The 13,312-nt window shown below is 40.4% G+C and overlaps 2 protein-coding genes across 4 annotated transcripts; one reads left to right on the top strand and one right to left on the bottom strand.

Annotated features, from left to right (window-relative positions):
* Positions 1 to 968: 968 nt before the first annotated feature.
* Positions 969 to 4,431, bottom strand: polr1d (RNA polymerase I and III subunit D). Of its 2 annotated transcripts, none has more exons than XM_061284540.1 (5): positions 4,282 to 4,431; positions 3,712 to 3,809; positions 3,549 to 3,625; positions 2,491 to 2,573; positions 969 to 1,234 (listed from the first exon to the last, which is right to left on the bottom strand). In XM_061284540.1, the coding sequence occupies exons 1-5, from the start codon at positions 4,318 to 4,320 to the stop codon at positions 1,187 to 1,189; spliced, it is 345 nt and encodes a 114-aa protein (XP_061140524.1). In that variant the 5' UTR covers positions 4,321 to 4,431; the 3' UTR covers positions 969 to 1,186. The 2 variants fall into 2 exon arrangements, with proteins under 2 accessions (XP_061140524.1, XP_061140532.1); XM_061284548.1 differs by lacking the exon at positions 969 to 1,234 and adding an exon at positions 1,241 to 2,369.
* A 166-nt stretch (positions 4,432 to 4,597) lies between these two features.
* sybl1 (synaptobrevin-like 1) lies at positions 4,598 to 9,717 on the top strand. 2 transcript variants are annotated; one of them, XM_061284516.1, is made up of 8 exons: positions 4,598 to 4,753; positions 5,097 to 5,264; positions 6,003 to 6,060; positions 6,285 to 6,422; positions 8,149 to 8,239; positions 8,425 to 8,492; positions 8,590 to 8,682; positions 8,827 to 9,717. In XM_061284516.1, the coding sequence occupies exons 2-8, from the start codon at positions 5,119 to 5,121 to the stop codon at positions 8,890 to 8,892; spliced, it is 660 nt and encodes a 219-aa protein (XP_061140500.1). In that variant the 5' UTR covers positions 4,598 to 4,753; positions 5,097 to 5,118; the 3' UTR covers positions 8,893 to 9,717. The 2 variants fall into 2 exon arrangements, with proteins under 2 accessions (XP_061140500.1, XP_061140510.1); XM_061284526.1 differs by having other exon boundaries at positions 4,737 to 4,822.
* The last annotated feature ends 3,595 nt before the right edge of the window (positions 9,718 to 13,312 follow it).

Raw genomic sequence — 13,312 nt, 5'->3', positions numbered from 1 at the left:
CTGAATGTTACGTCAGGCCCGTTCTCAGCTCTTCGTTTGTGTTTATGTCACGTTAGCATACGTATCGTTTAGCTTGTTGTTGCTCGTTCATGTCTGTTCTCGGTGTTGGATTTTGTCGAATAAATTGCCCCCCAAAATGCGACTTATACTCCGGAGCGACTTATATATGTATGTTTTTTGGTACTTTTTTGGGCATTTTATGGCTGATGCGACTTGTACTCCGGAGCGACTTTTAGTCCGAAAATTACGGTATGTCCATGGTATTAAGGGTTGCACAGAGTTATGCTTGTTGCCCTGGATAAAGTTTAATCGCTATAAGGATTAACAGGGGGTTCTTAAAAAAAAAAAATCTCCCCTTTTCTTGACTGTAAAGTATGGAAAAACCCTGATATAGTACACGTTTTACTTGAAGCATAGGACAGAATGACTGTCATCAAGCTACATGCAGGCAGTCTGTCCTGTTCTTGATCCACTGCAGAGAATGTCCATCAATTTTGTGACTTGCACATCTAAATGTCTCTTGAATCTAAGTGGAAAACACGAGATAACTGTTGCACCATAGAAACTTTTTGAAAACCATGTGTTGACGATTGTTCCCAAAGCTGTCAACCACACACGCAGCTATGCGTTGACATGTGACAAATGGATATGCTTAACCCTCCAAACCTTACAGGCTATTATTCAGACTTCAGTGCCCTCATTCTTTTTCTGCATCTGTTTTGGCGGCACAATGCAAAGTAACTAAGACTGCATGTTTCAGACAATTGTGAAATCTTTAGATCCATAGTTTCCCTTCAGATGTCAAACACCTCTTCAAAAGGACAGATGCAAACAATTTTGTGTTCCAAGGATTACATCAATGCTTTGGAAATCCTTTAAAAGGAGCAGTTGCGACAATTCATAGCACAAGAATTATCTAGTCTTGGGGGAGTTGAGGAATGAAAAAATAGGACACAACGTGACACTGATCGTTTTTGTTCTGGAGTTTAATGTTTTGCCTTCTCAAGCCAACAATTCGGGAAATACGGAACAGGGAAAAAAATACCCAAATGCTTTTGCCCACAAAAAATGGGACAATCAATATCTTTGGACAAGCATTTGCATGGCTGCATTTCAACAACCTTTCGTATAAAACTATACTTACTAAATAAATAAAACTATGTTCTTTCATTTGGCTTGATGTTCTTCATTCCATGGGTTGCTCCTGGTTTTCTTTGAACTCTTTCACTTTTGTCTGGAATAATACAAGAGAACATTCAGCTTGAGTTGCGACAACGATGACACAAGGGTCTCTTGCTGAGAGGCCCCGTCATGGGTTCAAAAAGCGCCATCTGAGCAGTGCTCGCTGACGCTTAAGGAAGATGACAGTGATCCCTTTCAAGTATTATTTGGATCACGAGTCCGATATTTTTCTATGTTGGGGAAAATCAAAGTTTAGCCTGAAGTGTTCAAGTAAATGTACTTATTTGTCACTGTGTACAGACTTTTTTCCAAAATAAATAAGCCAATTGGTTTTTAAGGGTAACATTACTATGAAATATCATTTAAGTGTTTAGGTATCAAAGTGTTTAGTATATTTTTGGTTGAACTACAAAATTGTTTTGTCAATCAATTACTCCTGCCCCCCCTCTACCGCATGTCCGCCTCACAGTTCAGAGGGCGTGAGTTTGATTCCACCTCCGGCCCTCCCTGTGTGGAATTTGCATGTTCTCCCTGTGTCTGCGTGGGTTTTCTCTGGGCACTCTGGTTTCCTCCCACATCCCAAAAACATGCATGATAGGCTGATTGAGCAGTCCAAATTGCCCAGATGGAGTGCGAGTGGTCGTGTGTCTATGTGTGCCCTGCGATTGGCTGGCAACCGGTTCAGGGCCATTAAAATTCAATGTGATGGTTTTGACTTTAACTCATTTTTTTCAGAAAATGTTGCTTGATAAATTCCACCACTTTGGGGGCGGTTAACTGCTTGGTTTCAACTTTACTTCATTGCATATGAATTTGTATGTTTCTTAAGGAAACTGCGCCAATGTATAGACACTTGTAAGAGACAAATGCTTTATGTCTCATTAATCTGTCTTAGCTCGGTTAAACAAAGACATTGGTTGTTTTCCAGGAAAATTATCCATTTTGTGGTCATGCGGTGACTGTCACGTGATCCCAGCTTCATCAAAGTGCTCCTACAATAACCCGAACAACATCAAAGCTCGTCTTTGCATACATCGAACATAAGATGTGACGTTCCCCCCAAGCCGCTCCGAATCTTTCCTGGATCTGAAGATTTTCACACATTTTGGATCAGACTCCTGATGTACCAAAAGAAAGAGCCTGTGTGTAGTGGTACTGGTTATTTGAAGTGCTCTTTAATGTGAGATCTAAGATAAAGAAGATTGATCCATTTTACTTTTGATTCAAACCACCTTTCGTAAACTGAAGCAGCATGTTTTTTTCAATGTTGCACTTTACCTTCATTTGTTTAAGTCTGTCAAGGCCTACCTCAAAAGTGGTGAGAACATGTTGACAAACATCCCGGAGCTGAGTCAGGCCCTTCCTCAGAGACTCAACGGCTGGAGTTCCATCTAGAGGGGGACGGAAGGAAACAGCAGGTACTTGTGAGGAACTGGCCTACCAATGCATTCGTTTTTGCGTAGATCATTCATGTGATGAAACCGCAGTCGAAAAATCTATTTCGGTTTTGTAAGAGCAGTCCTTGAACCTCGTGAGGAAAAGTAGTTCAGATAATGGAAAGGGGGGGGGAACATATTCATTGCTCTCTTTCATCAAAGCAGAATGAGCAGGACATATTCAGGTCACGTTCACTACGCTACATAGGAAAAATAACTGGCAACTCTTCTTATGTTGCACATTTTTGCTCAAAGGAACAAAAATGTTAATAAAGAATACAGAACAATTTCATAATTAATCCACCAAAAATATTTGTGTTTATGTCACGTTAGCATACCTATCGTTTAGCTTGTTGTTGCTCGTTCATGACTGTTCTTGGTGTTGAATTTTGTCAAATAAATTGCCCCCCAAAATGTGACTTATACTCCGGAGCGACTTATCTATGTTTTAGTTTCACTTTTTTGGGCATTTTATGGCTGATGCGACTTGTACTCCGGAGCGATTTATAGTCCGAAAATTACGGTAATTCATCCATCCCAAACATTATTTTGCCTTTGATTGATCATAATGAGCTTAAAAAAAAAAAAAAACATTGTGTAGAATACTGAAACAATGTGATGTTAGTCTGGGCCAGTGTTTTGCTAACATAGTAATTCCACATCTACCCACCTCACTGATTGTCAAATATAACTGGACAAAACTAAAATAAAAGCAATTTAACGTAATGTTAGAAACGTGGTATCAATTTAGGAGAAACGCACACACAAATATTGTATAAGCTCTTTTATCAAAGTGAAGTGGATGTTTCCAAAAGCCTGTGGGGTTTTGTAGTCCAGCCAAAGAAAATGCCGACTTACTATTTTGCACATTTCTGGTCAAATTAACAAAAATATTCTAAAACACCATTACTAGTACCAAGTGTTCTTTACCTCGTGTCTGAATCCGAAAGTTTATCTTGTTCTCTGATGGATGGGTGATGGTGTAGCCGCAAAACTCAACAGACTCGCTGGTGTAAACACAAAAAAAGGAAAAGTGACCTTTGGTTTAAACTAAAAAAACATTTCTTTCGCTAACTTGGTCAAAAACACTTACTCTTTCATGATCATATATCGCAGAGAGTTGCCCAGGGTATGGTCTTCATCATGCATCACAAATGTCACACTGCCCTCATCAGAACCATCGGCTTGGACCTAAAACGCATTGCAGAAAAAAATAACAGTTTCACTTTTGCCAGCCTTAATTGGACCGAAAACGCATTGCAGAAATAAACAAAAACAAGCAAAAAAAAAACAGTTCAACTTTTATCAGATTTAAAGTCACCTAATCAAGAGCGATCCCTAGTGGAAGAAAACGTAAACAAGGTATGTAAGTTAAGTCCTCTCTGTTGCATTATAGTGAGACTTTAGATCACTAGTAATGTGGAAAGCTTGAGTGTTGATTATAGTGGGGCTGATTTTGATCACCATTGTTGTTTTTTTATCACCACTGTTTCACGTGTAAACAACCGGGCAATTTGCTTGCCGCGCCACAGATGCTAGTATCACACTACGGATGCAATGTATAGTAAAACCTGTCGGGTGCCGAGGTAGCGTCGGGTTATTGTTAAAATCATATTTACATATTGTCAGTGTAAATCTTGTAGGGTTTGTTTAAGACTCTTACCATTTCGAGAATTCGTTTCTTCTCGCCTTCTTCAGCCATGCTGCACACTCACGCGGACTACCGGGGTTTACCCATAGTTTTGTCTGACAGGTAACGGCTGAGGTGAGTTTGTTTACGTCCAATGAAAACGCTTCAAATTATGTTTTAACCGACCAGATTTTTTACATCAGCTTATTTTTTAATGTGGGTGTTGCAAATAATACAGTTACAGAACAAATTCTCTCCAAATAACCTGCAAGAATAAACGGAGGAAAAATTACCCAAATTTGTTTTCGTAATATTATGACGTATTAAAACCTTGCCGAAAAAGAAAGTCGCTGCTTGTAGTCCAACATTTAACCGGTTCCACGGAGCATACATCAATGAAACGTAATGTGGACTACACTACCCTTTAACCCAGTACATTAGTTTCCGGTCCGAAGGTCCGGGTGCTGGTTTACAAAGCAGAAGTCACTCGGAAGGGATTTGCTAGGTGAGGAAGTCGTCTGAGATGTTGGAGTTTTGTGTAAACGTGCTTCTTTGAAGGCTGCTTGCATTCAAGGTTTTTTGACTAAGCGTTAAATGTGACTATTACTATTGGTGCAAAATCTTATGCCGAGTGTTGTCAACATTAGAAAAAACTCAAATGTGTCATCATAGTTTGTAGTTCTTTTGTGTACCTCCCGTCAGCCAGATCGCCAGCTGTTTTGGGAGTTATTCACAATCTGATTTGAATATTGACTCAGAGATTTCCATTCGCCCTTATTATGAAAATGTTCGACAGGTGCGTTTCAGGTTTGTCTCCTCCCCAATCTTTCATATTCTTGTGTTGTCAGGTCGGTGCCAACAACTGTAGCCATGGCAATTCTATTTGCCGTGGTGGCTCGTGGAACAACCATCCTAGCCAAGCATGCATGGTGTGGCGGCAACTTCCTCGAAGTAACTGAGCAAATCTTAGCCAAAATTCCCTCTGAGAATAACAAGTTGACATACAGCCATGGCAGGTAGGTGGGCATTTGCTCCTCACGCATATTTTACGTTTTCACCCTCATGTGGGACTTTGCATTTATATGCCATAGTGTTACCATATTAGCGTATGTATCGCCGTTAAGTTGATTGAGTCTTACATACGACATTTTTAAGAATAGGGTTGAAATACTCGGGCATTCGCAGTTTAGCAGTGTGTGTGTGTGTGTGTGTGTGTGTGTGTGTGTGTGTGTGTGTGTGCGCGCACACCACACACGCGCATGCGTGCGTGAAAAAAAGTGTGCACTGAAGTTTGTAAAATGTAAGCAATCTATTCTTGTTTTATATTGAATCTTTACATAGTAGTTTTTGTACTTAGTTCATTTGACAATTACCTATTAGTTGACTTCTTTGCAAACAAGCACTTGGTAGGAGATTACACACATTTGTCTAATTATAGGGAAATCTATAACAGTGGTACCAACCAATCACGGCTCATGTGATGTTCGCAAGCTCGGCCGTCATTGGTTGTTACCTGCTGAGCACGTGATGTCATTTACGGTTAACAGAAAGTAGCAAAATGTGTTTTTTCTGAAGCGGTTAATCATAATTGAAGAAAAAAATTAACATCCTCAAGCAAATACTTTGATGAGGAAAGAGGGGCTTTTCGTTTCTTTCATTGGGAAGAATAATGGTGGCTTTTGTCTACAGTAGTGTGTTCTTTCAAACAGGGTAGAATATGAAATAATATTCTTTCAAACCCCCTTATCTTTCAGCTATCTTTTTCATTACATCTGCCATGACAGAATCATATACCTGTGTATCACAGATGATGTAAGTACTGGTTCACGCCATCATGAAATATTATTTTTCTCAATGTCTTGGAATCTCAGCCACTTACCAAAACTGATGTGCAATCAAACACAGGATTGATGTTTTGTTGGCATGACTTATTTTAAAATGCTAAAAATGCACTCGGGAGGGTTGCATGTCTCATTTCAGATTATGTATTATGTTTCTATTTGTTTATTCATAGACCATTTTTATGTGTGTGAAAGGATTTTGAAAGGTCTCGTGCATTCAGCTTCCTCAGTGAGATCAAGCGGCGCTTCCAGACCACATATGGCTCACGAGCACAAACAGCCCTGCCGTACGCCATGAACAGCGAGTTCTCATCGACGCTGGCTGCTCAGATGGTGAATATGACAGGAGTACCTGCGTAGTTTTAGTTTTTGCCTCCCTTCTACTTCTGTAACTATCATGTCTCATTGATAGTACCACTTCTGAGGTAGTTTCAGCAGTTTTGAATTTTCATTTTGTCTTATTAGGCTAATTAAAAATTAAATGCTTCGAAGTGACAAGATATGTTGCCCGCACTAATTACATAAATAAAAATACATTAACGTAATTTCTCATTAACATGCACCTGTGGGGGGAAAAAATGCCCTTAGAAAGCATTTTCTTTTCCTCTGTAGTCATGCATTATATGCTCCCTGTGTTGCTGATATCAACCCTCAAAAATATTAAGCATTGCCTGAACAGTAATTTGATGGATTAGGATTTTCTGGGTTCATTCATATTTCTTGTACAAAGAGGAATTCTTACCTCGCTAACAGTTTTGTCATTTGTGCCTTTGTTGGGGCTGTGACAGCTTATTGGCATGATTAGCTTTCGTGAACTCACGCCTGATCTCACAAAATCTGAGAAAAAGTCAAAAGTCCCAATGATCGTCACACACACATCTGGGTGTGATGAAATTTGTCCTCTGCATTTAACCCATCCCCGTGTGATTTTGATCCATCCCCTGGGGGAGAGGGGAGCAGTGAGCAGCAGCGGTGCCGCGCTCGGGAATCATTTGGCGATCTAACCCCCCAATTCCAACCCTTAATGCTGAGTGCCAAGCAGGGAGGCAATGGGTCCCATTTTTACAGTCTTTGGTATGACCCGGCCGGGGTTTGAACCCACAACCTTCCAGTCTCAGGGCGGACACTCTTCCACTAGGCCACTGAGCTGGTGTGCAACTGCAGTGTGCCGGACATACACAGATTATTACGGTGGGGGGTGAAGCGGAGGCTTTGTGAAATGGCAATGTGGCAAAGAGACTGTGTTGGAAATTGTTTATTCATTGTGTAGTAGTTTTTTTTATGTATTTACGTATATTTTCGCAATCTGCTTCAGTGTTCCATAGTACATGTTGGCATTCATTGTTCCCTCAATGAACTGTAGCTCCCCAGTGCCAGCAGCACTCATACAGCCCCAGACCATGACGCTCCACCATGTAGGCAAGACCCACTTGTCTTTTTACTCTTCACCTGGTTGCCGCCACACACGCTGGCATGGCACGTTGAACAGCACCTTGAGTCAATGCAGTTTCCATAGAGGGTTGGCAACGGGCTACACTTTTTGTCCAGCCATCTTGAGGGGCATAAGACGCATGCAAGACTCTTCTTTATGGAATTTTCCTCCCTCAGCATTCAATAGCATCCAGTGCCCTCTGCTTGCAGACAACCTCTCATCATTTCACTTAAACTGAGATTGTGGAGGAATACAAATATCTGGGTGTGGTCCTTGACAATAAGCTGTGTTTTTGACTTCATGTTGTCACCTCCAATGGGTTTAATCAATAATTGTATTTTTTAGGTAAGCTTGAGATGACTCTCTTTTAATTGAATGTGTTTTGTCTTTCTATGATGTTGCATGGTTAGGAAACCCAAACTTATCCAGAAAGAATCACCTCTGTAGTCTTGTCAAAATTGCTGTAAAAACATCAGGAAGTCAGCAAGCCAGGCTAATAATGTCCATCTGAAAAAATCTGGTCCAGAGGATTGTCCTAATCATCCACTCCAAAATGATACTGATAATAATTATCCATTTGTGATATTAGCTTTGGACTGAACATGTCTCCTTTCCATTTTCTTGCAGAAACACCACTCGGATCCCCGGGGATCAGATCGGCTTACTGAAACACAGATGCAAGTGGATGACCTGAAGGGCATTATGGTCCGCAACATAGGTGTGTGTCATCAGTGTAGAGGGTTGTGGATTGTAAGACCACCACAAATGACTATTTCGAGTTAACTAGTCACCAATCGTAGTAGTTGCAATTAGTCATCAAATCGGATCTTATGGACACCAACCTTTGTTGACTGACTTTGGACACGAGTGCATGTTCTTGTGCTTAAATTATCTCTTATCCAGATCTGGTTGCTCAGAGGGGGGAGAAATTGGAGTTGTTGATTGACAAGACAGAAAATCTGGTTGATTCTGTGAGTATTTTCTCATTTTTTCCTGGTGTAATATCTGATAACAGCTGTCTGTTTGCATGAAGTAATTCTAAAACTCCTTTTTCTGTTTTTATTTTAGTCTGTCACGTTTAAGACCACAAGTCGGAATCTTGCCAGGGCCATGTGTATGAAAAACCTCAAGTTGACCTTAGTTGTTGCGCTGGTGTGCCTGGTGAGTAATTGTATCTCATATAATTGAGAACCTGCCTAACATTGGGTCATTTATTTGTTAAATCAAAACTAAAACAAACCAACAAAAAAAGAAACTATTGGATGTCATTGTAGGAAATTAACATTTTTTCTTTTGTCTTTTAAGGTGGTCATTTACATTATTGTCTCTGCGTCCTGTGGTGGCCTCTCCTGGCCCTCTTGTGTCAAATGAAGAGACCATGGGCTCATGTGGAAAAGGAGATGAACCTGTTCAACCTGTGGTTGCCAATGGACAGATGCTGTCCTTGCTTTACTTCTTTAGTTTGCCTGAAAGACACTTGCTCCCACTGCTGCTGCTTTGATAGCGTACACTTGCCTTCAGGAGAAGAGGTCCACCCCCCATCACCACATCATAACCTCCAAAATGGACAGTTGCAACATGGCCAACAACTGATGTGGCAGAGTAATACCATCTTAAACCATTTTGTCTAATTTGTAGCACTTTCATACTGTATCTATGTTTTCCATCCATTCAAACTGAAAACCAAACATACCAACAGCTGATTTACATTTTTGTTCCTTAATGTGGACTGAAGAACCTTGACATATGAAAACTACAAGCTTTAGTTATGTTGAGAAGATTTACCAGACACGGTCTCCGGTCCTTTTACCGAATACTCATGTTGGACAAAATACATGTAACAAGTAACCTAGGAAACAAACAGATGTTGTAAACCTTTGTGTGTTTTCTTACTAATCACATAGTGTATCATGCAGTAAATGCTGAAAGTCAGACAATAGAAAATATATATATATTGTACCTCTGAATGATTACATATGTAAAATTAAATACCTGGCATGTTACTAATGATTGTTGATTCCCAATTCAAAATGTGATTTTTGTTGTTCAACATAATGCTAAGGTTTCTCATAATGCACATTTTTGTCTTTTACTTCAAGTGTAGGCTTTGTATTCATATTGTTCATAATCAAGCAAGTATAAAATAACTATAAATTCTGTACATTCTGATTTGAAATAAAAACCTGATATGTATAATATGTCGACAACTGCAGCAGTTAAACAATGGCAGGTTTGTTAAAAATTGGAAAATGCAAACTAACAGATCTTTTGCCATGATTTCTTAAACACCAAGACTATATATAATCTTGTATGTATAAAAAATGGCATTTGAAATTACTAATAAATAATTATCTTTCAAGTATATTAAAACTCAATGAAGAGTGGGGGAGAACAATTCTGCGCTGTAGTTTTTTAATCGACGTAACTGAAGTAAAGCGATTGTATTGTCGTGTCATAAATGGAGGGTGGGCGTGGAGGTGGCGGTCAAAGTTCACGCAGGTACAAAGCAAGGGTCACACGTGTGCAAATTACACGAGCATCCCCATTGCGGAAATAGGGGCCGAACTCACACAGTCCTGACATCGTGTAGTTGAATATCTGCGGGAATAAGAAGTCCTTGCCTCATCACGATACAAGGCGCGCTCCCGGTGTTTGTTCACGCTGCCGGTGACAGGTACACACGTGCTTTGTTTCGATATGTTTATTCCATAAACATAACAAATATTGACTCCTTTGATCGCCAGGGGATAGCGTGCGCTTACCTCTCATATTACCCGTGGCCTTATTGGGTAAAGTATATGAATTCAAGAATACAACCTCTCTCGTGATAGCAAACGATGTTACAACGCCCATTTTGCACCCCTGTTATTTATATGTAACTTTATTTTGCGCCTCTGTTATTTATTTGTAATTTTATTTTGCAAGCTGTTTCGAATAATTGAACAACTGATGCTGTATTGGTGGCGTCAAAACTATTTCTCTCACTAGCAAGTTGTAACGCTTTAGGGCACATGTGTCAAATTCAAGGCCCGGGGGCCAGATACGGCCCGCCACTTAATATATGTGGCCCGTGATGATAAATCCGTGGGTCGTTACTAGAATTGCAAATTGTCTTCACTTTTACTAATACCATTTTTAAAAAAATATTTGACCAGTTTTTACTCATCTGATTTGGAAACGAGTTATGTCAGTTTGTTTTGTAGCTTTTACTGTATGAGGTGCTCATACATTTATTTGGGTTGACAGTCATAATGGCCCTCCGAAAGAAGCTATGACTACAATGCGGCCCGTGAAACAAATGAGTTTGACACCCCTGCTTTAGGGTATTTTTAAATCTATATTGTACCGTATTTTCCGCACTATTAGGCGCACCTAAAAACGTACATTTTACTAAAGAAAACACAGTGCGCCTTATAATGCAGAGCGCCTTATATATGGATCAATTGATGAATTTGTTGATCCATACTGGTTGTACACAGTGCTCTGCCAAAATGTTTCAGTACGTTTTAGTACGACTAGTAAATTACAAGGTCTCATTGCTTCCAGACATTACGGCAACTGTAGTCACGGGGCGTCACCGAATAGCTGTTGTACCCCCGAGGCTATTTCATTTCAAAATAGGCTGCTCCATTAATGTTTCGAGTAAATCTACGGATCGATATGGAAGGGAAACCAGCTCAGTGGCCTAGTGGAAGAGTGTCCGCCCTGAGACTGGAAGGTTGTGGGTCCCCGGCCGGGTCATACCAAAGACTGTAAAAATGGGACCCATTGCCTCCCTGCTTGGCACTCACCATTAAGGGTTGGAATTGGGGGGTTAGATCACCAACTGATTCCCGAGCGCGGCACCGCTGCTGCTCACTGCTCCCCTCTCCCCCAGGGGGTAGATTAAAATCACATGGGGATGGGTTAAATGCAGAAGACAAATTTCACCACACCCAGGTGTGTGTGACGATCATTGGGACTTTAATCTTAATCTTTTAATCTTTAAACATAGGTAAGCAGTACCAATGCGTTAGATCGAACTTTAGTCAGTTCCGATCATTTTATAGGAGATCGTTTGAGAAACGCGATTGTTTATACACTTTGCTGAGGCTCATGGGAGATTGCGAGCTGCGGCTCATGGGAAATTGCGGATGGCTAATGCTATAACCATAGCTGCTATATGCGCGAGGCTATTTCATGTCAAAATAGGCTGCTCTGTTAATGCTTCGAGTAAATCTACGGGTCGATATGGAAGGGAAACATAGGTAAGTAGTACCAATGCGTTAGATCGAACTTTAGTCTGTTCCGATCATTTTATAGGAGATTGTTTGAGAAACGCGATTGTTTACACTTTGCTGAGGCTCATGGGAGATTGCGAGCTGAGGCTCATGGGAAATTGCGGATGGCTAATGCTATAACAATAGCTGCTATACGCGCGAGGCTATTTCATGTCAAAATAGGCTGCTCTGTTAATGTTTCGACTAAATCTACGGATCGATAGGGAAGGGAAACATAGGTAAGTAGTACCAATGCGTTAGGTCAAACTTTAGTCAGTTCCGATCATTTTATAGAAGATCATTTGAGAAACGCGATCGTTTACAGAGGGCTCATTGGTTATTGGCAAGTGGATGCTTACCCCAACCCTAGTCAACCTCAGTTTGTTGCAGTATAGCTTCTATTTTATGCGCCTTATAATCCGGTGCGCCTTATATATGGGCAAAGTTTTAAAATGGGCCGTTCATTGAAGGTGCGCTTTATAATCCGGTGCGCCTAATGGTGCGGAAATTACGGTAAACAGTTGATCGTTACCATTTGTAGCATTAACTACCAACCATTTAGATAAAGTTACATAGTGTTTATGTAGCCTTATTTTAGCATGATTTACCGTTTCTTTCCGTGTATAGTGCGCCCCCATGTATAATACGCACCCTAAAAATGGCATGCTGATGCTGGAAAAAAGCCTGTACCCATGTATAATACGCACCCAATTTTTATGAATTTTTTTTTATGATTTTTATTTTTATTTATTTTATTTTTTTTTAAGTCCCAATGATCGTCACACACGCAGGGAGGCAATGGGTCCCATTTTTATAGTCTTTGGTATGGTCTTAACTAGGCTGGATGTAATTTTTTTTGTTGGCGTTGATTTCTCCGACTGCCCATAAACGCACCACCGAGGCGTGCGGACGTGAAAAAGGCGGCTCTGTATGGGAGAGACGTTGAAGAGGAATAAAAACACCCTTGGAAACCAAAACTTGGTGATTTCAAGTTTCATTTCGAGGGACATTTGCCCCAGTTTTGCTATGTGTCTAGGTTGCCATAGTTTCTGTTCGCGTCGCCCCTCTCTTCCTGTGTCACCTCAATCGATGTAACGTGTTTTGTATTTAAGTCCTGTCTGCCCCTCGCTCACCGTCGGATAATTGCATGTGTTACTGTCATGATGTCTGTTTGCTTTCTGTTCCTGTCTTTGGTAATGTCACCCTGTCTTTTTGTTCCACGACTTTGTCGGTCAGTCCTGTTGTTGGTTTTGTTTTCTAAAAAAAAAAAAAAAAAAATTAAAAATTTTTTGTACCATGTATAATGCGCACCCCAGATTTTAGGACAATAAATTCGTTAAATTTTGCGCACTATACACGGAAAAAAACGGTATGCCAGCAGTGGGAATTTAAGAAGGCATTTACCAGATATTTGTCAGCACCCTATACTTAAATCCTGATCTATACATAGAGACCACTTGTTGGAGGATAATCCGTCTGTTCTGTATGTTTGGCAGTCAGAAACAGGTGATTTTAAATTAACTTTTGGAAAC

This window comes from Syngnathus typhle, linkage group LG1 (assembly GCF_033458585.1).
Source record: "Syngnathus typhle isolate RoL2023-S1 ecotype Sweden linkage group LG1, RoL_Styp_1.0, whole genome shotgun sequence".
NCBI lineage: Eukaryota > Metazoa > Chordata > Actinopteri > Syngnathiformes > Syngnathidae > Syngnathus > Syngnathus typhle.
The sequence above is the reverse complement of the archived record's forward strand: the minus strand, read 5'-3'. Positions and strand labels throughout refer to the sequence as shown.

Bases quoted from the DNA above. Each gene is read 5' to 3' on its own strand.
- polr1d (XM_061284540.1), bottom strand. From the start codon at position 4,320: ATGGCTGAAGAAGGCGAGAAGAAACGAATTCTCGAAATG. The intron at 2,574-3,548 runs GTAAAGAACACT...GTCCCCCTCTAG, and splicing joins CTTTCGGATTCAGACACGAG to ATGGAACTCCAGCCGTTGAG. The intron at 1,235-2,490 runs GTAGGCCTTGAC...GTATTATTCCAG, and splicing joins ATGTTCTCACCACTTTTGAG to ACAAAAGTGAAAGAGTTCAA.
- sybl1 (XM_061284516.1), top strand. From the start codon at position 5,119: ATGGCAATTCTATTTGCCGTGGTGGCTCGTGGAACAACCATCCTAGCC. The intron at 6,423-8,148 runs GTGAATATGACA...ATTTTCTTGCAG, and splicing joins CGACGCTGGCTGCTCAGATG to AAACACCACTCGGATCCCCG. The intron at 8,240-8,424 runs GTGTGTGTCATC...TCTCTTATCCAG, and splicing joins CATTATGGTCCGCAACATAG to ATCTGGTTGCTCAGAGGGGG.